This window comes from Lygodium microphyllum, chromosome 8 (assembly GCF_053477565.2).
Source record: "Lygodium microphyllum isolate KBCC chromosome 8, Lygodium_microphyllum_v1.1.10, whole genome shotgun sequence".
NCBI classification, from domain to species: Eukaryota; Viridiplantae; Streptophyta; class Polypodiopsida; order Schizaeales; family Lygodiaceae; genus Lygodium; species Lygodium microphyllum.
This window is the reverse complement of record NC_141142.1, coordinates 59,576,374-59,602,783: the sequence shown is the minus strand read 5'-3', so window position 1 is coordinate 59,602,783 and position 26,410 is coordinate 59,576,374. Positions and strand designations below refer to the sequence as shown.

General features: G+C 43.3%; 1 protein-coding gene across 1 annotated transcript in view; it reads right to left on the bottom strand.

Annotated features, from left to right (window-relative positions):
• Positions 1 to 3,445: 3,445 nt before the first annotated feature.
• MMH-1 (MUTM homolog-1) overlaps positions 3,446 to 26,410 on the bottom strand; it is a 114,449-nt gene continuing 91,484 nt past the window's right edge. Inside the window, exon 10 of the mRNA XM_087682991.1 lies at positions 3,446 to 4,777. Coding sequence (XP_087539117.1) covers positions 4,217 to 4,777 — 561 coding nt within the window. The 3' untranslated portion in view covers positions 3,446 to 4,216. The remainder of the gene's footprint in view (positions 4,778 to 26,410) is intronic.

Here is a 26,410-nt window from a genome sequence, read left to right as displayed (position 1 = left end):
TTTATGCTCCAGTTTAAATTAGGCTAATTACCTAACTAAGGTAGCATGAAAAATTGATCATAGTAAATCCCATGGCCCCAAATCATCTCTTACATATTAATATTATGGAAAGTAGGATTAAATTTGACCACAATGCTATAAAATATGCCAAGATAGGTGACATAAAGGCAAGGGAAAAGCACAGAAAGAATGCTAAGACTTTGGATTATCATAGCATCATAAAGTCTACTATCAAGATTGAGGAGATACACATATTAGAGTACAATTTCGATGCGTACATTTTGGCTACTTCATCACCTAATGTCAAGTTGACTAAGACTCAATTATCCTCATCTTAGTGCTAGTTGCTTGATTCAAGGGCTTCTTTTCATGTGACCCTGTATCATGCTTGGTTTTATACCTGTGATCCTATGGCAAATTTTGTGAGAATAATGTTTGTGATATTATTGGCATCTGTGATGCTCATTTGTAGTTTACTATTGATACTTCATTTATCTTGCATTATGTAGGTCATGTGCAAACTTTCACTAAAAGCCTCATCTTTGAAGGAAAACTAGATGGTGTTGTGTATTATGTTTCTTTTAAAACCAATTCTACATGGTACATCACTTGTGGCAATCTCATTGTGGGTAGAGGTGCTAAGATTGATATTCTTTCTCTTATTTGTATCCAACACTATTAATCATGTTTTGGCTATGACGGATCTTCCATATATATCTTTTTGGCATCACCATCTTGGGCATATGTCCCTAAGAGAAATAAAACTCTTAACTCATTTATAGTATCTCTCAACCCTATACTTTTTATCTTTTGATTCATGCAATCACTGTTTCTATGGTAGGTAGACTCATAACATGCATAAAAATCTTGGCACTATACACACAGGTGAGCCTTTAGCTCTAGTTCATTCAAATGTTTGTGGCATACCATGCCCTGTCAATCCTTGGATAGTGAAAGTTTTTTTTCCCATTCATTTATGATTAGTTGTAGAAAGCCTAGATTTCATACAACACAACTTAGTAGCTACTTTTCAGCACTTTCTTACTATAGTTGAAAATCAATCGGGACATAGGATAAAATGCTTAAGATCTAATAATGGGGATAAATGTGTATTTCAAGCATTTGAGTAGTTTTGGGATAAGAGGAGGATTAAGCATCAATTGATTGCCCCTTACTTTCCACCCCAAAAATGTGTTGCAAAGCATATGAATAGGACTATTCAAGAAAGAATCCACACTATACTTAGATAGTCAAACTTACAACATACATTTTGGACTAATACCATTATTACTATCATCCACTTGATTAATATATCCCTATGCACTACTCTTGGTCAAGTTGTAAAGGAGATATGGTTTAGAAAACCTCCCTCATATACCCATTTGCGAGCCTATGGATATGAGGCATTTTACCATATCCCCAAAGACAAACACAAGAAGATGGATTCAAAGTCTGTAAACACATCTTCCTTGGTTATGGTGATATATGATAGATGGGATATCACTTTTGGAATCCACACGCTTAGAAGGTTATAGATGGGATATCACTTTTGGAATCCACACGCTTAGAAGGTTATCTACAAATGTGATGTTATCTTTCATGAGGGTAAGATGCATAAGCAACCAAAGCCACTTATTGAGGTGTGCAAGGTGACCTTTTAGGAGAAGCCTCATTCTATAGCACAACCCCTAGCTGGACAATGTAGAACTACTGATGATGTGGTGGTCAACAATCTACCTATTGTACAAAGACACCCCTACCAAACTTGAGATGATTTACTAGAGCATCATGTCCTGATCATTATAAGCCCTCCATGCAATATGTCATCATGACAAACTTTGTGTCTCTTGCTTTAATGACGAGCCTATGTACTCAAATAATAGTCACACTTGAAAGAGGGCAATGTAATTTGAGTTCAACTCATTGCAAAAGAGTCATACATCGATTTGATTCCATTGTCTAATGAAAATTATGCATTGCCATATGAGTGGATGCATAAGTTACAGAGCATCCCTAGTTGCCTTAAACCAACATATAAGGCCCATTTAGTTACAAAGGATTTTAAATAGAAAAATGGAATTGACTTTGATAAGATAATGTTCCTTATGATCGAGTAATACCCTGCATTTGACTTTGGCCTTGGTTACACAGATAAACTCAAACTTGTACCAAATGGATGTTAAGGTGGCTTTCTTACATGGAGACCTTGATGAAAATATCTATATGCAACAACCTAAGGGATTTGTTGAAAAGAGAAACGAACACATTGTGTAAGGAAGAATTTTTATAGACTTAAACAAGTAACTAAAGAGTGATATTACAAAGTTTAAAGTCTTTATGTCTTCACATGGTTATTCGCATAGTGGTTTAATCTGTGTCTTTACACAAAGAAAACCTATAATGATAGCCTTATCATTTTGATACTATATATTGATGATGGCATTTTGATTGTTGAAAATGCTCCCATAGAGCTAGATACTTTGGAGACTTGGCTCAAGAAATGCTCCCATAGAGCTAGATACTTTGGAGACTTGGCTCAAGAAGAGCTTTGAAGGATATGGAGCACGTCTTTCACATACTTGATAAACGCATTACGTGCAATCGCTCCAAAGGACTCCTCTACTTATCACAAGAATACATTTATAAAGCCCCAATTGAATGATGATAGCTAATATCCCATATGTATTTGCGATGGACAACTTGATGTATAGCATGATAGCCATCAGACATAACATAGCATTTGTAGTGGGAGTTATGGCTACAAACCCCTAGCAAGCAATTTTGGCACACCATGAATGGTAATATGAGATACCTTAAGGACACTAACTTATACCACCAAGACAATGGATTCATGGGATATACACAGACTCTGACTATGCAAGACATGTAGATGGCAAGAAGTCCACCTCTAGCTATATCTTCACCTTTGCTAGATGAGTTGTTTATTCAAAGTTTAAGATGTAGAAATGCGATGACTCGCCCTAGTGATAGAAAAGGCATTGCATTTCTTAGTCATAACTATATTCTGCATATGTGTCATACACGGTTGAATCAGATCATGTTTAATTCTGTGTCTTGGAGTTCTAGTTTCCTTAACAGTCCCCCTTTTAGCTGAATACGTACTTCCTCTTAATGATGCAAGACTCTTATCAAATGTTAACAAAGTGAGTACCAGTACGTGACAGGATGGATGAATATCATTCCTGCATTATCAACCCATGGAGTTCCAGTCAAAGTCACATATGTGAAAGGCCTCTCTATAGACCTTCGAAACCGACAAAGGCCTCTTATAAATACTGGGAGTCTCAAAGGAGGAGGAGGTGGTTGATTTAGATATTTAGATCCTGTTTAATCCATTGCTTCTATCACATCAAAACACTGCACTTCCCACACCACAGATTCAAATTCATACACACCACCAATTTTGCCACCATTGATATTTGATCTCTATTTATTTATCTTACAAACTGTTCTGACAGACTTCAAGATGGCGGAAGGTGAGAGAAATGACAATGGGAGGGCTGGTGAGGTGGGATGATGGCAAGGAATGCCAAAGTTAAGCTTCTCAACTTAGCAGTCAAAACATCTGGCATGTTCCAAGTGACACAGACCATAAACTGTCCATAACTCTCTGCATGGTCATATCCTTTAGAATAGACACAAGGCTTATCAGTAAGTGCTTAAGTCGCTGAATTATCAGTTTGCTTTGATCAGTGTCTTGGATCGTGTGATGGAAAGCAGCAGTCCAGAGTCCTAGTCCTACGTGCTTTGAAAATGCAACATTCCATTTTCCCAATTTGGTTGGTTGAAATGAATCTTGCCCAAGCTCAAAAAGATCTGCTGTTGAAAGTTCTTCAAGTTCACGAGACCCATTTGAGGTTATTCTAAATATTACTGCTTGCATTCCTGTTCTTGCTGGAGGCCTTTGGCAAATCCCCACTCATAGATGTTCAAAACCTACTGCTAGAACTTTCAAATTGAGGCAATTGTAATGAGGTTCAGAATTACACTTCTTAAGAAGTAGGATCATCTCAAGTTGTAAAATTATTTATTCAAACACCAAATTAGATACTCGAAGATTGGATGTGCCCTCAAACTTTTAAACTAGCCAAAATCCAGAACCATCCCTCAGGATGATCTCATGCTTACAAAATTATAGATTTTGAACACCAAATTAGATACTCAAATAGGAGATGCACACAATAAACCCACCCGATCATTTGGAGCCACGCTTTCTCTTTTGGCCTTGTGAGTTTTTGTTTGTGCTGGCTGGAAGCTTTGGGGTGCCAGCTGCTTTAGACGCAGACCTTCCAGAACGTTTTTTCAGTTTTGTGGGGGTCTCACGTGATTCATTGCTTGCTTTATCATTGGAAATTTCAAGTAGTTGTTCTGTTTGCTCCTTTACCTTCTTTCCAGCTACTTTTTCTGTCTTCTTCTCTTTCTCAACATTCTTCTTAGTGTTGGAGGCCGCTGCAGTTGACTTGTTCACTTTAGTCTTCTCCTCTGCTTCACTCTTTCTGGTCTGTCCTTTGCCAACTTTCTCAAGCTTAGACTCCCTAACAACGTCTGTTTTGCTTGACGTAGGACCTTTATTCCTCTTGGTTCTTTTACCATCCCCAGCTTGCTCAGCAGTATGAGCTTCTTCATCCTCGTTCCTCCTGCCGATTCTTTTCACTTTCACACTGGTATCCTCAGCTTCACGCTGCTTTCTTCCTACATTTTTCCTTTTTGACATCTGTGATGTGCATTTCTGAAGTGCCGGTACATAAGCAGAAGTCTGAAAAATCCAAGAAAATTTGATCTTATATGAAAGTTTGTGCAATGAAACTTCAAATCAAGAAAGATGCAAGAAGATCCACAACTTGTAGTAGATGAATGGAGCCCTTTAAAAGACATATAAGGAACTTAAACACAATTTTTCCACTCAATCAGGCTTGCATTCACACAAATAAACTCAATTTGCTGTCCACAGTACTTCATGGAGTACATCTCAGTTTGTGAAGCCATCCCAAGTGCTGCAACTGCCTTCCAGGAGGTCTCTACATGCAGGTGACCTTATTTGGAGTGCTCCCACAGCCCAGACATCATTACAAACAACTCCCCCTGCTGCTCACAACCTCCCTCCATCACGGTGACCTGTTTCTGATCACCTTTCATGCCCCAGGAAATCCACCCCCTCAACTCACCTAAGAAGTCAGTCCACTTCCACCAGTAGCCTCTCTGCTAAGCTCGCCCTCCTCAAATCTCAAGGAGAAAAGCACCAGGGTGTGTAACGAGCGAGATACACAGGAACTAGAATTAGATACACAGTCACAACTCCCCCTGCTGCTCAAAACCTGCCTCCATCACGGTGACCTGTGTTTGATCATCTTTCATGCCCCAGGAAATTCACCCCCCCCAACTCACCCAAGAAGTCCACTTCCACCAGTAGCCTTTCTGCCAAACTCGCCCTCCTCAAATCTCAAGGAGAAAAGCGCCAAGGAGTGTAACAAGCAGGATACACCGGAACTGGGAGTAGATACCCAGTCACACTAACTGGGGTATAAAAGGTGTAAGAGACCCAGGTTAGGTTATCCAAACATAATCAAGAACTCTTCATCTTCTCACATCAAAGTTGCAGCCCAGCTGTTTGTGATCTCTCAGCAAGCTGTCTACACCATAAGAGCTTGTGTGTCATGCTGATTCACAGAAACCAGCATCCATGAGCCTCCCTCAGCTGCTGCCTACACCTGCAGCATCTGTGTTTCACAGCAGATGGCCTTCTTCAGTCATCTACAACTGCATTTTTAGTATATTGTCTAGCTGTGTGGCTGAATATGAATATGATACACAGACACCTAGTTCCATCCGGTCAAGATCGGTGGTGGATAGTGTATCATACATTCGTGATGAAATGGTACAAGGGTAGCATCTAGATTGATCCCTCAACTCTGTTAGAAACTGCTTGTAGCACTGGCAGATCTCCCTCATCTCTCTCTATTGTGGTATTGATAGATGACGGAGAGTCAGAAAACTCCAAAAACGATGGAAAGCACGAGTGTCGTTCTCCTCCCAGCCACGCCTAGATAAGTGCTGGCCCCCAAACCTGATCCCTTTGCCAGCCGTCAACTTCCTGGAGTCCTACTATTCCTGGACTCCCTTACTCTCTAGGCTCCCCTTAACCCCGTTCGGGCGCCCAAGAGCCCGGACGGTCATTCTCGTGCATGTTCCCCTAGATTTACCTTAATGTGACATTAAATATCACATTTAATGTCACATTCCACATTTATGACCTTAATGTGACATTAAATATCACTTTTAATGTCACATTTCCTTCCCCTTAAGAATCGGTTTCGTCCTCGAAAACGATACTTGGAAGGTCTAACTGTAAATCGGGAAACCTTTTCTTTAAAGTACTTACTCGCTCCCATGTTGAGCTTTCTTCTGAACAATCTTTCCACTTAACCAAACATTCTTGATAAATAGTATTCCTCGTTCGTCTATTACGAACATTTAATATTTTTTCTGATTCATGTGGATTAGATTGATCATAGAATAACTCCTCAATATCATCATTTAAGATTAGATTATCCAAATCACCCAGCTTCTTCCTTAATTTGCTTGCATGAAAAACTGGATGTATTTTACTACCAGCAGGTAGTTGGAGCTTGTAAGCCAATTCTCCCACCCTTTTAAGTATTATGAAAGGACCACAATACCTTGGTGAAAGCTTTGGACAATGTCCCTTTTTCATAGTTTTAGTTTGTTCAAGCACCTTAAGATAGACCAATTCTCCTTCTTCAAAGGAGATGTCTCTTCGGTGAGGATCTGCATATGCTCTAGCTCGATTTTGAGCTTTTTTAATATTTTCTTGAGCAAATTTTAACATACTATTCATATCCTCCAAAAAGTCTTTAGCTGCCTGAACCTTTTCCTTATGCAGTCCTACTGCAAAAGGAGCTCTGGGCTGAAACCCATACATTAACATAAATGGACTATATCCGGTGGAAGAGTGCTTGGCACTATTATATGCAAACTCTGCTATCGGTAAATACTCTTCCCAATTAGTTTGCCTTTTACTTACATATGCCCTAAGCATATCTTCAAGAATTTGGTTAACCCTTTCAGTTTGCCCATCTGTTTGCGGGTGATCCGTCGTACTCATGCTAAGTTTAGTATCCAATTTCCTAAATACCGCACGCCAAAAATGGCTATCAAATTTTCTATCCCGATCAAAAACTATATTTGCCGGAAGGCCATACAATCGGTATATGTTCTCTACGAACAATCTAACCAATTCTAGTGTTTTAACATCAATTGAAATTGGAATAAACCTAGCCATTTTGGTTAACCTATCCACAATTACCCACACAGAGTCGTGCCCCCTCTGTGTTCTAGGCAGAGCAACAATAAAGTCCATGGAGATACTCTCCCATTTTCCCGAAGGAATTTCTAATGGATGGAGAAGTCCTCCCATTTTTAATTTTTCAGCTTTATTAACCTGGCATTTATTACATTTGACCACATAGTCAAGGACGTCCTTATTCATTCCAGGCCAATAGAACTGCCTTTTAATAAGACTATAAGTCTTATTAACTCCTGGATGTCCCGCACTAGGGGTATCATGATACTCAAAGAGTATCTGGCGCCTTATTTCTATATCTTTCGGGACACATACCCTACCCTTGTAGAGTAAATAACCATTATCAATGGTAAAATTCTTCCACTTGAATCCAGTTTGAGCAACCCCTGATGCTCCATTTCCTTGTTGAACATCCTCAGATATTCCTCCCTCAGTAGAAGCATTTTCAGTTGGATCCCCATTTTTTATTGCTTCCCATATGTTGGAATATGCCGGATCAACCTGGCATTTCCCTATTAAAGATTCAAGCAAATTGGAAGTGAAATGAGTAAAACTCAATTCATTAATGATAGGCATTCTGCTGAGTGCATCAGCTACTATATTATACTTTCCCTTTCTATATCTTATCTCATAGTCGAACTCTTGGAAGAGTTCGGCCCATCTGGCTTTACGCCCGTATAAATCTGGTTGATCATTAAGCCACTTAATGCTTTCATGATCCGATAAAATCAAAAGTTTGGCACCATACAAATAGTGCCTCCATTTCTTCATTGCATGTACTATTGCATACAGCTCCCTCTCATACACAGAATAATTCTGTTTTGCACGATCTAATTTCTTGCTTTCAAAAGTAACTGGTTGACGTTCTTGTAATAAGACCGCTATTGCCTTATCACTAGCATCAGCTTCAACCACAAATGGTTTATTGGGATCCACTATTAATAATACTGGAGCTGTAGCAATAGCTACCTTAAGTTTTTGAAAACTTTCATTTTGGTCTATTCCCCAATTAAAACTTTTCCCTTTCCCTTTAAGTTGGTCTGTCATTGGAACAGCTATTTTGGCATAATCTCGAATGAATCTACGATAAAATCCAAATAAACCTAGGAAGATCTGCAGCTCTTCCAGGTTCCTTGGAGGTGGCCATTCAATAATTACCCTTACTTTTTCTGGATCCGTGTTGATTCCCTCTTTCGAGATTATATGCCCTAGATATTTGACCTCTTGTGCAAAGAATTCACATTTAGTTTTCTTTGCATAAAGGGAATGTGTTCTTAACAGTTGGAATACTAATTGTAAGTGTTCCAAATGTTCTTCTCTTGATTTACTAAAGATCAAGATATCATCCAAGAAGACTACTACAAAATGTCCTAGACAGGGCCGTAAAACACTATTCATCAGCTTCATAAAGGTAGCTGGTGCATTAGTGAGGCCAAAAGGCATCACCAAAAAATCATAATGCCTGTATCTAGTACGAAATGCCGTCTTGGAAACATCTTGTGCCTTAATTCTTATTTGGTGATAGCTTGATCTTAAGTCTATCTTTGTGAAGAATTTTGCCCCTTGCAATTGATCAAAAAGATCTTCCATTCTAGGCATAGGAAATTTATTCTTCACCGTTATTTTATTAAGTGCTCTATAGTCAACACTAAGTCGCATAGAACCATCTTTTTTCTTTACCAATAAAATTGGTGAAGCCCAAGGTGAATTACTGGGTTGAATAAACCCTTTATCCAGGTAATCCTTAATTTGTCTTTCAACTTCTTGATGCTGTGTTTCACTTAACCTATACGGTGGTTTTGAAATTGGGTGTGTATCCTTGTTTATATCAATTGGGTGATTTATATCACCCCTATCTGGTGGAAGGCCACTTAGTAAATCAGAAGGAAACACATCTTTAAAATCATCTAACAAACTGTTCAATTCATTATTAACATTCAATTCACAAACATAAGAAAATTGTTACTTTATATTACAGAAAGTAAAAGTATTCTGTACAGGAAGGGACCATAGCATATATACCTCACAAACTTCCTTCTTTATCAGCTTCTGAACTTCAGTAGAACACAGCAAAGGATTATCAGATACTTCATGTTCACTTTGAATGACAAAAGTCTTACCATCCCTTTCAAATTCCAGTGTATTATGGTGATAGCTACGTTTTAAGGATGGTTCCAATCCCCATAGCCACTCCCTCCCTAGAGCAATATCAGCTCTTTCCATGTTCATTATTTGGAAATCAAGCTTATCTTTATATCCTTGAATCTCGATTTCCAAATTGGATACCATTGTATCCCATATTTTATTGTCTTGGCCTTGCATCATACGAACAACATATTGATGCTCACTGTTTTGTTGGGGAAGTTTCAATTTTTTGACAAGTGCATAATTTATAAAATTATGTGTGGCAGAGTCATCAATCATGACTCTAACCCGTTTTCCAGCTATCAATCCATGTACTCTAAGTAAATCATGTGGCCCAAAAGTAGGCTGCCACAAAGAAGTTGACATACAACACTTATGTTGTACATCCATGTGCAAGACCTCTAAAGATTTATACTTTTCATGGCCCTTTAATTCTAAGGTCTGCACTACATGGATTTGTTTTTCTTTTCCCTTGCCCTTGTCCTTTCCTTTGTCTTCCCCCTTTTTCTTTTGAGGACAATTCCAAGCAGCATGGTTAGGGGATAGGCAATTAAAACACAATTTTTCTTTTTTAGCCTTATCAGAGTCATCAGGACTTAACTTTGGCCTCATATATGGTTTCTTTTCAAAAGGTTGTTTTCTACCCTTGAAAAACGGCATTTTTCTTTTAAATTTGCCCACAAATTTTGAGGTTTCTAATTCCTTAGACTTGGGCTCCGTATCAGTGGGACTAGTGAGTGTACCTGGACGCGTACTATCTTCATAGATTAATGCAAATTTTATTGCCTCTTCAAGCGTCTTAGGTAAACTCCGTTTTACTTCCTTTTTACAGGCTTTATCCAGTCCCCTAATGAATCCTCTTGTTTTTTGGAATTCATCAATTCCTTCCAATTTGAGGATTATCTCACGATATTCCTCCAGATATGTCAGTAGGGGTCGTCCCTTTTGTCTGACATAATCCCAATCTTCCCAATTTCGTTCCATTTCATTTTCAGGAAGAAATTCTTTTAAAAAGACGGATTCAAATTGAGCCCAGGTTTCAGGTATTTTATTCGCCTCCTTTAGAGTTCGCCACCACTTATATGCTTTAGGTCCCAAAGTTAAACTAGCCTCCAGTGCTTGGAGATGTGGTGGGGTATTTTTCAATTTATGTAAATCTTCCCATTTTTGGAGGAAATTAAAGATTGTGTCTTTATTCCTATCTTTTTCCTCCCCGTAAAATTGAGGTGGTTTCATATCCTTTAAAACAGGATTATCCCTCAATTTATGGTAGGTTTGGGGTTCCTTAGGATCTCGCATAGTCACATCTAAATCTTTCGATGAAGATGGGACATCCGAGGTTTCTATCTTATTTTTGTCTCTTTCCAACAATAAAGTTAATTGAGATTTTATTTCAGTAAGTGTTTGGGTTAAAAATTCCATTTGAACCCCCTGAGTTTGCACACGAGCAGAAAGATCATCAAATTGCTCTCGCGTGGCAAAAAATTCTTCCCATTGTTCTTCTTGTATGTCTGGTTCATGGGGATCTACCATAGGTTGATACCCGGAACTAGAACTTTCCATTACCCTTTATTTCCCTTTTTCTGCCATTAATACACTGGAATTGGAAAGCAAAAATAAGAAATTTGCATACAAGATAAAATACTTCCCTGATTTTTAATGGCAGGCTGTGGCTTCAGTCGTGTATAATATTTTTCTGTCTGTCTCACAGCAGTTGCAATCCTATCCGTCTCAGGAGCAGTTGGATTTACCCGTCAGCAGTAATCGTGACAGAATCACGTTTTTTTTTTTTCATGACCCACATCTGCTGCTGGCGGCTTCACGCCTGATCTGATCCTCGCGGATGCTGGCGGCTCCACGCCTGATCTGGTCCTCGCGACCCACGTTTTTCTTTTTTCTTTTTTCCCTGCCCATAACAAAACGGGTCACATTAATGTGACGTGGCCTTCCCTGTCCATAACGAAACGGGTCACATTAATGTGACGTGACGTGGCGCTGCGCTTCTCTTTAATTTTCCTTCACAGCCCGTTCCGACGGCCCAACCCGTCACGTTTTCACTGCGCCAGGTACAATCGTGATGTGACGTGGCACTTCTTCCGTCCGTTTTTCTTCACGGCCCGTTGTCTGGTGCTCACGCGACGTTACAAAGACTGACGGCCTGACTGGCGACTGACAATCTGACAGATTTCTGACAGTTTAACGGATCTGATCGTTGAACCATAGGCTCTGATACCAATGATAGATGACGGAGAGTCAGAAAACTCCAAAAACGATGGAAAGCACGAGTGTCGTTCTCCTCCCAACCACGCCTAGATAAGTGCTGGCCCCCAAACCTGATCCCTTTGCCAGTCGTCAACTTCCTGGAGTCCTACTATTCCTGGACTCCCTTACTCTCTAGGCTCCCCTTAACCCCGTTTGGGCGCCCAAGAGCCCGGATGGTCATTCTCGTGCATGTTCCCCTAGATTTACCTTAATGTGACATTAAATATCACATTTAATGTCACATTCCACATTTATGACCTTAATGTGACATTAAATATCACTTTTAATGTCACATTAATGTCACAGGTATCTATGTCTGGTACCCTTGTATCTGTGGTGAGCATGCTGCTCTAATCTCCTCAGCTCTCTGGACTGTCACCCCTCCCTGTGTAGATGTTGTGTGTAGTCATTATCTAGAGAAATTAGTAAGTTGTGACTGACGTCCCTCTCTTTGCATAGTACCTAGCTATAGTAATGATATGCAAAGCCTCTGAATCTCAACTAGGAACAACACTAGTCTAAGGACTCCATGACTAGTCTCAAGCAGATTTCCCCTCCAAATAGCATGGGGCATCTAAATCAAACTGTACCATAGGATCTATATCCACCCATGTGTTTCTCACTCTCCACCACCTCCTGGCATAGTCTACAAGTCTATTCAGCTTTGGGAATGTGGGTTGCTCTCCTGAACTTGATCTCAAGCTGATGAGAATACCCTGAGCTGGCCACCCGCATCTCATGTGGCATTTATACATCTAGGTATCCAGATCTCTCAATGAAACCATCTACTGGTAATCCTCATTAACTAGTCCTTGTAATACATCATCTTCGGGGAAAGGAGCTGTTGGAGTGAGATCCATGTATATTGTGGGTTTATGAAGGACCATAGGGGCTCAACAAACTCGGCTCTAATGATCTCATGTGGTACAAATAGCTTGCTACAAATCATCTATGAGAGCATGATGGTTTGTGGTCTCTCAATCTGTGTCCATACATTGATACATCATGGCTAATGTGACCAATGTGTCAAATAGCCACCTCCATGTGTGAGGCTCCTGGATGTGTCGATCATGGCCAATGTTGTGTATCTTGGGCGAGTCGATCTCTAGCTACTTGTGCCATGGAGAATCTCCCAGGAGCAATGAATGTCACCCCTAAGTAGGCATACAAGCCCACAACGTCCACCTGTCCTGCTCCTAGGGTGAAGACTTCATCTCCTCATTGGGGCACAGTGTGAAAATTCAAGATCTTGGTTTTTCCAAGATTAACCATTAATCCACATGCTATGTGCAAAACTCTAAAGGGCATGGAGACGTCATCATAGGCCCTCCTATGACTTAGAGACCAGAACAATAACATCAACATAGAGCAAAATAGATACCAATATACCCGCTATCCCCACCACATTACCTCCTCCTCATGTGCTATGATATTCTATCTCGTTGATGTACAGTCCAAAGAGTATAGGGAAGGCAGAACATCCTTGGTCTATCGCTCTCCTCACCATATCATTAGTAAAGAAGGCAAATGTGGTAGAGTGAGACTCCAATGAGTGAGAAATCAATAACTTGTGTGGTACATCATGATTCATATAGTCCCCTTCCATAGGAGTGTCATGTCCCCAAGTTGTTGATGGGTGTGGGGTGGCATGGCTTCCACATTCTATGCCATGCAATGGCTATATATCTACTGATGGATGAATAAATGAGACAATTCCCAATATTGTGCCTCCTCATACATCTACCATTTTTAGCGAGTCAAGGTCCTCTACCTACAGACGTTCTTCTTCGTAGTAGACCCATCATCCTAGCCCCTTCTAGACCCAGAGGTGTGTGAAGTGTGGAAAGCTCTAGAAAGCAGGAACATATAGAATGGAGGTGAGTTGGGAGGTGAGTGTCCCTGGGGGGACAGTGTGCTCAAAATATGTGAGCCCATCATAAACATGATAGCCATATATGTTAGTTAGTGCATGAAATAGAAAATGGTGGACTCAATGTGGATGGTGGGCTAGTTGTAGATTGTGGTTGGCATCTATGGACATGAAGAAGAGGATATATGGTGAGGATACTCCAATCAAGCAAGGGGAAATGGTGAAAGATCTAACTAGCTTCATTGTCTCAATCGAACCCAGTACATAATCCACCATGCTAGAGCTAGTGGGCCAAACACAAGTAAGCGCTCCAAATCTAGACCACTTCATCATCCCATTGTAAATAATGAGATCATGTCATAACCCTACTTCTAGTAGATACATGCCAAATCGAGTTACCATCTCTCCTAGTATCAACTGATACGTTGCTTGTATCTGCCTCCTCACTTGTAGCTGCCTTGGATCCTCAAAATCATGTGGTCAGATCTAGACCATATCATTATCCCATTGTAAAAAACAAGATCGTGTCATGACCCTAGCTCTAGTAGGTACAAGCCATATCGAGTCACCATCTCCCCCAGTATCAACTAATACATTGCTTGTGTCTGCCTCCTTTCTCATACCTGCCTTGGATCCTCAAAATCATGTGTTATACTGTTTGCTCTACGTCCTCACATTAAAATCTCATACCAAGAGAAACTCTCCTAGTCAAGTGTAGTGTATAATCATATCTACTCCATCTCCCTCTCTCTTGTTGCTTTGCTAGGGCCCCCCAATAGCATATCTCAATCCCTACAAGGGAAAGTAGCAAAGGGTAATGTATAGTATCTGGTCTCAAGAAATTTCCACTCTAGTCCACATGTACCATACCTCAAAATCCCATGCCATGATGAAAACTCTATCCTGTAGATCTTGGTAGCCTTTTGGGCACGAAAGGGGGACACGATGTGCAGGGAGTTTTTCCAAGTGCATCAGCCCTGCACCTTAGGAGAGCAGATACGCTACCTCTGGGATCAATATGGGAGGAGAGCAGATACGCCAATGACTACCACAAACACCTTTTCCAGCAGGAGACTGTCTTAGCCAGAGGATAGCCATGTCGACAGTAGGTTTGGGACCAGATTCTGTCCCTCGTCACAGAGATGGGACACTCCCTCCTAGACCCCTTCACAGAGAATGAACTCTACAGAGGAGGCTTTCCATGCACAGGACGGGTAAAAATGCCCAAGAGAGGATGGTCTTTCTAAGGAATTCTTCACTACCTATTGGGAGATGGTGATGTATTCACCTTTTTTGAGGCGACAGAGTGGGCCCAGTACAGTGGGCAGAGACTGGCCGTACTACTCTTGGATTTTGAGAAAGCCTATGACAAGGTGGACTGGGATTTCCTAGAGGGCACCATGGTGAGGTTGGGTTTCCCCTAGGCTTGGATTTCTGGGGTCTCCGCACTTTACAAATCGGCCACCAACAGGGTTCTCATAGGAGGGATGCGAGGGGAGGAGTTTCGGCTGGAGAGATCGGTCCAACAGGGCTGCCCCCTAGCCCCGTACCTGTTCCTTCTCTTTACAGAGGCGATGTCTCACTTCCTCAGGTCACGTGTGAGAGGTTTACGTGGCCTCCGACTTCCAATAAGAGAGGAGACAGAGTTGTTAGACTCAGAGTATGTAGACGATACAGTGCTCTACATAGAGGATGACGAGTTGATGCTGGAGAGAGTGAGGTTAGCTCTTGAGGTGTTCTGTTCTGCAGCGGGAGTGAAAATCAACTGGTGAAAGTCGGTTGGTTTCCATAGACCTGGACTCTAGCACGGAGTGGGACATCCACCTGCGATTTAGATGGGTGAGCAGAGAACAAACCATCCGATACCTAGGGTTCCATGTGGGACTTGACATCAGTCCCGCCCAACAGTTTCTTCCAGTCCTCGATTCTATTCGGAGAAAGCTGACCTACTGGAGCACGGCTCGCCTCTCACTAGCCGGCCGAGCCCTGGTAGTTAACCAGGTCCTCCTAGCAATGGCCTGATATGTCGCCTCGTGTTGGTGCTTCTCCTTGTCTTGCGTAATGCAACTTCGCCGCCTAGTGCGGAATTTCCTTTGATCCGGGTTAGACGGCTCCAAGGATTCCAGGGCCAAGGTGGCGTGGGCGACCATTATACGACATCAGTCAAAGCGAGGGCTTGGGATCATAGACCCAGAGTATCAGAGTATGGCCCTCCTGGGCAAGCTAGTTGTCCGCGGCCTCACACCGGGAGAGAAACCTGGAAAGTCCTATTGCAGGAGGGTCCTCAAGACTGTAGACCGCGGCTTGGTAGTGAGTGGAGGCCATCCCAGAGAAAGATCTTCACATCAGCCCAGATCACCCTCCCCAGATCACCCTTCCTACGCAGCTTGCTCCGTGTGTAGCAGGGCCTCCGTAAGGCCCTTATCCAAAGCCCCCCAGGTTGCCAGGAGGAGATAGAATGTCAGCCGGTGATTTGGAACCCCCAGGTCAGGGACCGGGAAGGGGCACAAATTGGCGAGCGCCCCCACATCCAGTGGGCTGGTTGGGAGGCTGGCCCGGCTCGTACCATCAGGACATGGCGAGAGGTGTACAGGATGGTAGACGAGGAGGTGCTGAAGCAAGCATCAAGCTGCCAGCGAGAAGTGGAGCTGAGGAGAAGGGAGATAGACGCAGCGATACCTCAAGAGTGGCTTGCTCCCCCAATCCGAGAGCCGATAGAGCCCAGGGAGCTATGGGCCGCTAGGTTTTAACCAGCAGGCATCCCCCTACAGGTGGCAGGAAGAGTGGGTGGCGCTCCACCTGGGACCTTTTTCACAATGCAAGAGGGGGGGCGTCTGGCTCTTGACAGAGGGCAGCACAATGAGGGGATAGCTGCCCTTTCATGGAAGAGGATCCGAGTGGTTGGCCTTCAGGGGAAGACATGGCGGCTGGATGGAAACCCCAAAGCACTGCCTTTGGTCGTGTGAGGCAGCACAGCTCGTGTGGAGAGGAGTATGCCGCATCTTACGCCGCATAGCACCCAGCCTTGGATGTATCTCTTGGGGTGCTTTCTGCTGGCAGGCGGTTAGCCAGGGCCGTCACCTTCTGTATGAGGCCGAGATGCAAGACACAATATTCATGATCAGGGCAAGGTCGTGCGCAGTGGTGGGTTTAGAGGCTCTACCCATCCGCGAGCTACTAGAGCCCAGCAGACCGCTCTGAGGTATGGGAAATCATAGAGAGTCTTACTGGTTGGCGCGGTGTCAGGTGGCTTTCGGCGGAGAGAGACTTTCAGTACAGGCGACCCTAGCGGAGCTTTGGACCTCCATCATCCACACCCTTCGAGGCCGATGGGATCAGGTGCAGGGCGAGTCCAGGGCTCGTCAAGAGATCCGAGGCCATTTCATGCACACTTGGGGCGGCCAGGACCTGTTCTTCGTGATGCAGGCAGGCAGCCCCAAATGGCGATACACTCCCCCCCCCCCCCCTCCCCCCCTTCATGACTTCTTGCCCCTACCCCCTTAGACCACCTTGAGAGGTGACTTTCACCATCTCTAGCTTGGTCTGTTGAGCATAAGCACTTCTTTGTATTCAGGTTTTTTTCTGGAGTAATATAATTAGCCACACTTTATTTGCAAAAAAAATTGGGAAATGGTGAAGGACCCCCTGTTGCTAGCCTTTCAGGAGATTTTCAGCTCAAGACAAATGCCAGGGAGTCTATCGGTAGGTCTTATCAGTCTCCTTCCCAAAAGGGGAGACTGGTTCGGTTGGAGCTATCCCAATGACGACCAATCACCCTGTTGTCAATGGCCTATAAGGCCCTAGCCAAGATGATCGGTAGGCAACTCCGCCCCGTGCTTCAAGATATCATTCATGACACACATACATGTTTTGTCCAGGATAGGAGCATCCTAGACAATGTCTTCACCTTCTTTGAGGCAAGTGAGTGGGCCCAGCACAGTGGTCAGGGATTGGTTGTACTACTCCTGGACTTCGAGAAAGCCTATGACAGGGTTGACTGGAACTTCTTAGAGGGCACCATGGTGAGGTTCCCGGCATGGATCCACAGGGTCTCTACACTTTACAAAAAGGCTACCAGTAGGATTCTCATAGGTGAAAGGAGGAGGGAGGAGTTTCGGTTGGAGAGATCCGTCCGACAAGGCTATCCTTTGGTCCCGTATTTGTTCCTACTCTTTGCAGAGGCAATGTCTTACTTCCTTAGGTCATGTGTGAGCGGGCTACGTGGCCTCCAACTTCCAGTGAGAGAGGAGACGGAGTTGTTAGACTCAAGTATGCAGTTCATACAACACTTTAAATAAGAGGACGATGAGCTGATGCTGGAGAGAGTGAAACTAGCTCTCAAGGTGTTTTGCACTACAGCGGGAGTGAAAATCAACTAATGAAAGTCGATTGGTTTCCTTACGGACCCGGACTCTAGCACGGAGTGGGACGTCCACTTGGGAATCAGAAGGGTGAGACCGTCCGTTACCTAGGTTTCCAGCTGGGACTCGACATCACTCCTGCCCAACAGTTTCTTCCAATCCTCCACTCTATCAGACAGAAGTTGACCTACTCGAGTACTATCCATCTTTCCTTAGCGGTCGACCCCTAGTGGTCAACCAAATCCTCCTAGCGACGGCTTGGTACATCACCTCGTATTGGTGCTTTTCCTCATCCTGTGTAGTTCAGCTTCGCCGCCTAGTGCACAATTTTCTCTAGGCCAAGTTAAACAGTTCCAGGGACTCTCGGGCCAAGGTGGCATGGGCGACCATCATTCGACATTGGTGAGAGGAAGGGCTTGGGATCATAGACCCAAAGTATCAGAGCCTGGCCCTTTTGGGCAAGCTAGTAGTCCGCGGTCTCACACCAGGAAGGCAGACCTGAAAGATCCTACTACAGATGGTCTCCAAGAGTGTAGATCGAGGCTTGGTGGTGGTGACTGGAGACCATCCTTGAGATGGATCTTCACGATGGCCCAGATAACATCCCCAGATCTTCCTTCCTCCGTAGCCTACGTCGTGTGTGGCAGGGCCTCTGTAAGGCCCTAATTCAAATCCCCCCAGGCTGCCAGGAGCAGATAAACCGCAAGCCAATGATGTGAAACCCCCAAGTCAGAGGCGAGCGTCCCCCACATCCAATGGGCTGGTTAGGAGACCGGCCTTGCTCGTACCATCAAGACATGGCGGGAGGTATACAAGATGGTGGACCAAGAGGCATCATGTTGTCAAAGAGGAGTTGAGTTGAGGAGAAGGGAGCTTGACACAGAGATACCTCAAGAGTGGCTTGACCCCTGGATACGAGAGCCGGTAGTGCTTGGCGAGGTATGGGCTGCTAGATTTTCACCAAAAGATATCCCCCTAGAAGTGACAAGTAGAGTGGGTGGCGCTCCATACAAGACTCTCTTCATCGTGCAAGAGGGGGGGTGTTTGGTCCTTGACAGAGGGCAGCAGGATGAGGAGATCGTTGTCCTTCCGTGGAGGCGGATTCGTATGGTTGGTCTTCAAGGGAAGACCTGGCGTCTGGACTCTTATGTGTTCTGGGAGGAGTTCCGAGAGTGGGGCCTCTTGATATGGGAGAGCAGGCCACTTGATAAGCTAGAGTGGAACCTTGGAGAGTGGCTATAGCCAGCCACTGCGATTGCCAAGAAGCCATAGAGGTTCTTGGAGTACACAACCAAGATTGGCATACACGTATTGATACAGGAGGACATGGACTCGCGTAGTAGATACTGGGCAGAGCACAGCATATTCTTATGGCTTTTGGCACATGGAAGCCTAGCAGTGGGGAGTTGGCTAGCCCAGATGCACAAGGATAGAGGATGTAAGCACTGCACACAGCACCTTCTAGAAACTCCAAAGCACTGCCTTTGGTCAGGTGAGGCGTCACAACTCGTGTGGAGGAAAGCATGCCCCATTCTCCGCCATCTAGCACCCAGTCTTGGATGTATCTCGTGTGGAGCTTTCTATTGGCGGGCACTTAGCCAGGGCCGTCACCTTTTGTATGAGGCCGGGATGCAAGACACGATCTTCATCATTGAGGCTGGGTCATGCCCAGTGGTCGGCTTGGAGGCTTTACCTATCCACCAAGTACTGGAGCCTACAACAAACTGCTCTGATGTATGGGAGATCGTAGGGAGTCTTACAGCAGCATGGCACATTAGAAGGCGCGGCGCTGCCAAGAAGTTTTTGGCAAGGAGAGCCTTTCAGTACAGATCACTTTGGCAGAGCTCTGGACCTCCATCATCCACTCTCTCCGCGGCCGATGGGACCAGGTGCAGGGCGAGTCTCGAGCTCGTTAAGAGCTCTGTTTTCACTTCATGTGTACCTGGGGTGGCCAGGACTTGTTCTTCATAATGCGGGCAGGCAGCCCTAGATGGCGATACATCCCCCCTCCATGGCGTCTTGCCCCCATACCCCCTAGACTTCCTTGAGAGGCTTGTACACATGATGTATTTATGACTTTGCACCAACTCCAACTAGTCTGTTGATGAGCACTCCATTGTAATCAATTTTTTTTAGTAATATAATAATCAGCCACATTTAACTTAGAAAAAAAAAATCTTGTAGATCTTGTCTAATCAACACCACCACTCCTGACCCATGATTGGTACAACTTCTGTATGAGGACTTCTAAATATACCCCTGTACTCTAGGCAATCTCCTCTCATGAGGACTTCTAAATATACCCCTCTAGGCAATCTCCTCTCATGACTTCGATATGTCTCTTTGTCCTCTCACGACATTGATATATCTCTATGATCCTAACCAGCTCATGATTCTCTATCACCTAGATCCTCCCCGAGTGTATCCATAGTGAGCCGTTACAATTCCATACTGTCATCCATATCTCTAAGGTGTTTGTCTCATAGGCCACGCGTGTCCCTATTCAATTGGCTTGTCATCAATGCTGACTCAGTCATCTCTATGCACTACCTTCTTACGCTCCTTCCTAGCCTTGATTATTTTGTGCATACTTGCCCGCCTATGCTCCACCTACATCGTGGTAAGATCATAACAATCCAAGTAAATGGCATCCCCTTGGAGTCCACATAGTACAGATCTTTCCCAACTCCCTAGGCTTTGATAAACAGAAGTGCATCTTTCTCTGTGTATCGGAGGCATATGCACAAATTCTTGCATCCTCATCGAGCAATGAGTCTTCCTTGTTAGTTATGTCAATTATCCTCACATTCAATCTCCCCACTTGTGTCATCCTCTTGTCCTGAAGCGTAGTGTTAATGTGCACCTCCTCTTTTTTGTTGTTATTTTCCACTTTATTTATGTTCCTCACCACCTCTACCCATCCTTGTATCATCCATTGCATTGGAGATTTCTTCCTTTATGGCAACAATTGTGCCCTCTTGGATCTCCTCTTTCCCTCATCCATTGCTTTTCAACACCACAATCTCCTCTTTGAGTTGTTGAATCTACTTTAACATAGCTTCTCATTTCTTGATTCTTTGGCTTCATTTTCAAGCTCTATGATCACCTTGTAGACCGCAATGCACTTGGTTAATATTATTGTCCAAGGTTTTTTTTTGTATCGGTGATTGGCATTTTCAGCGCTTTCTCCAAGGTGACCAATTTGGTATCCATGCTCACCATCTAACTATAGCAATTTTAGTCTCTACTTTATTTTTACTTGTCCCCCCCCCCCCCCCACAGGTGTAAAGAGACAAAGTAGGGACAAAGGCAATGTGAGGACATGGCAAGAAGAGATACATGCAAGGCAAGGGCGAGAATGGATGCAAATTAAGGGCAACAGAGAGTGGAGCAAGGCGAGGGCGGAGATAATGTCTACATGCACGACAAAATAATGCAAGGCAAGGGTGAAGGAAAGGTCCAACACAAATGCATGCAATCAAATAAACTAGCGGACAAGGCGAGTCAAGCAATGTGGCACATAGAGGGGGGTGATGGTGCAAGGCACGGGCGAAGGCAGTCTACAAGGCACGACGAGATGATGCAAGGTGGAGGCAAGGCAACGCGGGTTGGGGGGGGGGGGAGGGGGGCGGCCGTGGGGGGTGGCAAAGGAACTTTTAGACTTGGTGATTTCAAAATGTGCCTGAGATGACTTCGACCAATGCATTAAGAAAACCCCTCTTTGGATCCTATGCACCTATATATCTATATAGATAAGTTACAACTGCCCCACCTCACCACCCTCTCACACTCCCTCTCTAGCACTAGAGAGTTGTGAGGGATGTCTTGCATCACCTGTACTAGCAAGCTAGAAGGGACCCCTTGCAACCATCGCCAAGGGTGCATCGCAGGAGCTTAAACCTAGACCTATAAAGGAGGAAGACTCGCTGAGAGAGTCGTCACCCATCATCACACTGTCTGTACCTGCTAATGTCCTGCAGTCTTTCTGGAGATGTCCCTTCTTGCCACAAGAGTAGCATTGAGGCTGCTTCTTCTTCTTCTTCTATATGTCACCCCTCTTTGGAACTGGAACATCGAGAGCACCAAGAGAAAACATCCTCGCCAAAACCTGAATTTCAACACAGCAAGTCTCCATCATAACACTGGTAGATGAGTAAACAATGTCTGCATGTTGAGCATCAGCATAAGCAGCCAAAGAAGCCATGATAAGGGAGATACAGAGAAAATGAGTGTGTGCCAAAAATACAGACTCACAAGAGTTTCAAGAGTTTAAGTAGAAAAGAGAACACAAAGAGAATGGATCTACAGGATAGGACAATTGCAGTACAAAATCAGAAAAATCGGGACAAATGAGACCAAACACAATCAATCAAAAATCAAACAAAGACTGGGCAGCAGCAAGAGTCTACAAATATTGTCAAAGGATCAGAAACCTGGAAACATAGACACCTAAAGCGAAAATGCAGACAGAGAAAGCAGTAAATGCAGCTGAACAGCAGGTTCAACAGGTCCCCTCAGCCCTAAAACAAGCCAGGAACAGTAAACGGAGATGGCAGGCTGCAAAACGCAGGTTGAGAGGGGCAGAAACAGGCTGTTTTGGCTCAGCAGATGATCACCCAAGCTAAAAACATAGTCACAGCAGTAGAATCAGCATCAGAAAACTCAAAAAGCAGATCTGCAGCAGACGAAATCAGCATGGGCACACCTCACATGGTTGATCGCCAGACAGAAGCAAAGCCCAACTTGAAATCTGATATTTTGTCAGAAGTGGATGCAGCAATGGAAGCATAGAAAACTGCTGTAATAGGCTGCATAACACGAGTGAAGAGAAAAAAAGAAACACCGCACAAGAAGTCAACAAGAAAAAGATGCTCAAGAAATGGAACCCATATACCAAGACATGAGAAAGTACAGAAATAACATGAGTCACCAGTTGTATGGGCACTCGCACTTGCACTCGCAGTGGCTACCTCTCTCCACCGGTCCTTGTTATGGGAATATGCAGAGTGATACAATGAATGACATAGGAGGACAGAGTGCCGGAATAAATAGGCTAGAAATATGCCATCAATATGCATAAATGCCTAAATCACCATGAGAATGACAAATATAAAATGCTTAAAATATCTAACTGTGCCTAGCCCAATGGAACATGCAGAGACTCATACATGAACCGACATATCCACTTACAGTCTGCCACACCAAGGTTCAAGAAAGTAGAGGCAACAAAGACACTTAAAAGGGGTACCAATAAGTTACTTATAATTAAAGAGAGGATTAGCAAGGGATAACCAAGTCAAGGAGCACTACTCTTGCCAATTTTGAGAACCCATGCTCCCAAGTAGGGAACAAATACTATGTCGGAAACCCACCAACCACCCATACCATCAGGACTATGAATAGGTGATGGTGTACCAAAGGACCAACACCTGTCATAGGGGTGATCTTGTGTTACCCACCATATACTAGTTCAAGAGCAATGACCTTAATTTAATAAGGTCTAGTTTTAGCAAAGGAAATTTCATTCTCAAGAAGGCTAAAATAAGGCACCAAAGCTGAGCCCTTTCAAAGCCATTATTGGCAAATCTTTGTACAAGCAACTTGAATTGGAAGAGGTCAATATATGCCTAGTTATTTGAGTATAGGAATGGTCCCACTTACAAGCGGATCATCTTATGAGACCACACCGCAAATATGTTGCTGCTCCTATAAATCAACCTCATACATCAGAAAAGTAGTTTATCTTTTTTGTCATAAGTACAAATGTTGAGCACAGTAAGACTGTAATGGATCAACACATTGAGGAAGTGGGTAGAGGTAGAGATGAAGTGGCCACTATGAACATAGTAGAAGTAGTTTTCCATGAGGTCGGATTGCAAAGGAACTCCCAAGTTGATGGAAAATGTGGACTCAAAGTGCCAGTTGAGAAAAATAGCAAGATTTGGCATATTAATTAAGAGCAGACCATGATAAAACTTGAATGTATGTGTAAAATGTTTTAAGATGTCAAATCTACCAACATTTGCTAGTTTCTTACAAAAGCTATACTCGAAAAAGTAAAGGTGAAAGTTACACCAAAGAGGTGAGCAACAAAAAGCCATAGGGATGCCTTGACATTGTCTCCTTGTAATACCAACCAAGGTAATATATTGGTTCTTAGAATTCTAGGACCATTTTGCCTTTTTCTATGCTTCCATTGCTGCCTTACTCAAGAGAAAAAATATATTGGTTCTCAGAATTCTAGGACCATTTTGCCTTTTTCAAGATTAAGTCTAATTCCAAGAATGGGGTCTTATAGAATTCAAAAGCCCAGTGATAATGTTACCAATAATAGATGTAACCCCAACATCGCCATGGTGCGGAATATTTTCATAGCACTTTTTGATATCAATTGAACAACTACATATGAATTGTGGTAGATTGATAATAACAAATTCTTGTGCAAATCAAACAAGCTCCATCTTAGCCACTTCCTCGGAGATCCGCAACACAAAAGGCATGGGATACACGGGATGCACAAGCTTTGTCGTTGATTGCATTGGTAGTTCAACCGTCTATCATCCCTCACATTCGATCTGCAGCTTCTTCACGAGAAGCCTAGCTGACCTTAGAGCAGATGTTTACTAGCAAGAATGAGACATGCATCTCTGTCTCAAAGAAAGAGCTTGAGACAATGAAGATGGATGAGGGTGATTCTATGCAGGATCATCTAAATAAATTTTAGGACTTGTGTGAGCAGCTTATGAATGTACATGAGTATCATCAAATGAGCAAATGATATCTACTTCCTTGAATTCATTGCCGCACTTATACATGGCCTTTTATACGGCCTTGAACCTCACCATGAGGATTGTACCACGGCCACTTACTTTCCTTCAACTGGTCAATTTGCTCTTAGAGGAAGAGCAGACATGAAAGAACTGTGGTGCGGATGTTATAGCCTTTGAGCAAGCTTTTATGCCAAGGCAAAAGAGAAGGGCAGTCAAGCAAAGAACGCTCTATAGAGCTCAAGGACTTCACGCACTTCACAAGGCAATAAGAAACAGAGGGCACGCAAGCCAAAAAGGACAAATGCCACAAGCCAAGCCACTATATCACTGAGTGCAGAAAGCGCATAGCCAAGGAGAAGAGAAAGGAGTCAAGGATGTCTGTTTCTGATGCACCTTCTACTGCTAGTAAGTCTATGTCCTTTGTTGCAAACAAGGAATATTATTTTTAAACATGAATTTATGACTCTTCTTGGGCTGATAGAGTATTTAGCTCTACTGAGGCAAGCCAAAAACGGCAAGTGTCACTATTGCAAGAAGCCAAGCCACTACATCACTAAGTGTAGAAAGCACATAGCCAAGGAGAAGAGAAAAGAGTTAAGGATGCCTATTTCTAATGCACCTTCTACTACTACTAAGTCTACGTCCTTTGTTGCAGACCGGAACTATTGTTTTTACACATGCAGTTATGACTCTTCTTGGGTTGATAGAGCACTTAGCTCTACTAAGGATGCGGGCACATGGTTGTTTGACAATGGTGCTTCTAGGCACATCACATCTTGCAGAGATTTGTTTGCTTCTGTTATTGAAGTCCCAGTTGGCAAGTTTGTACAGTGTGCCAACAATGCATCATACCCTGTTAGAGGTATTGGGAAGATTGTATTGACAGCCATTGATGGCTCTATTCTCCGCTTGCAGGATGCTTGTTTCTGCCAGGTATAAAGAAGAATTTGTTATCTATTTCTTATTTGGCAAGGTGTGGTTTTTGCAAGTCACCTTTGATGACGGATGCATGGTGAGAGATAAGGAACACGTGACTTTGGTTTTGATTGGCACTCTATCTTATGGGTTATATGAGCTGGATGCTTTTTCAGCTGATCAATCAGTCTATCTAGTGTCTACTCTTACTCCAGCTATATCACATGGGGCATGTAGACTATGGTAGCTTCATGCTTATGCAACGTATCCAGATGCTTGATGGTTTACCTCTCTTAGAGAGACCTCCTAAGCACTTATGCATGGTGAGAGATAAGGAACACGTGACTTTGGTTTTGACTGGCACTCTATGTTATGGATTATATGAGCTGGATGTTTTTTTAGTTGATCAATCAGTCTATCTAGTGTCTACTCTTACTCCAGCTATATCACAGGCAGAGTTATGGCATACTCACATGGGGCATGTAAAGTATGGTAGCTTTACGCTTATGCAGCGTATCCACATGCTTGATGGTTAACCTCTCTTAGAGAGACCTCTTAAGCACTTATGCGAGGGATGTATTTTGGGAAAAATGCATCATTTTTAGTTTCCCTGTGATATTGCTTTTAGAGCAATTGCCAAGTTACAAATTGTGCACTCCGATATGTGTGGCCCTATGCAAACAAAGTCATTGGGTGGTTGTTACTATTTTGTTACTTTCATTGATGACTTTACTATTTTCTACTA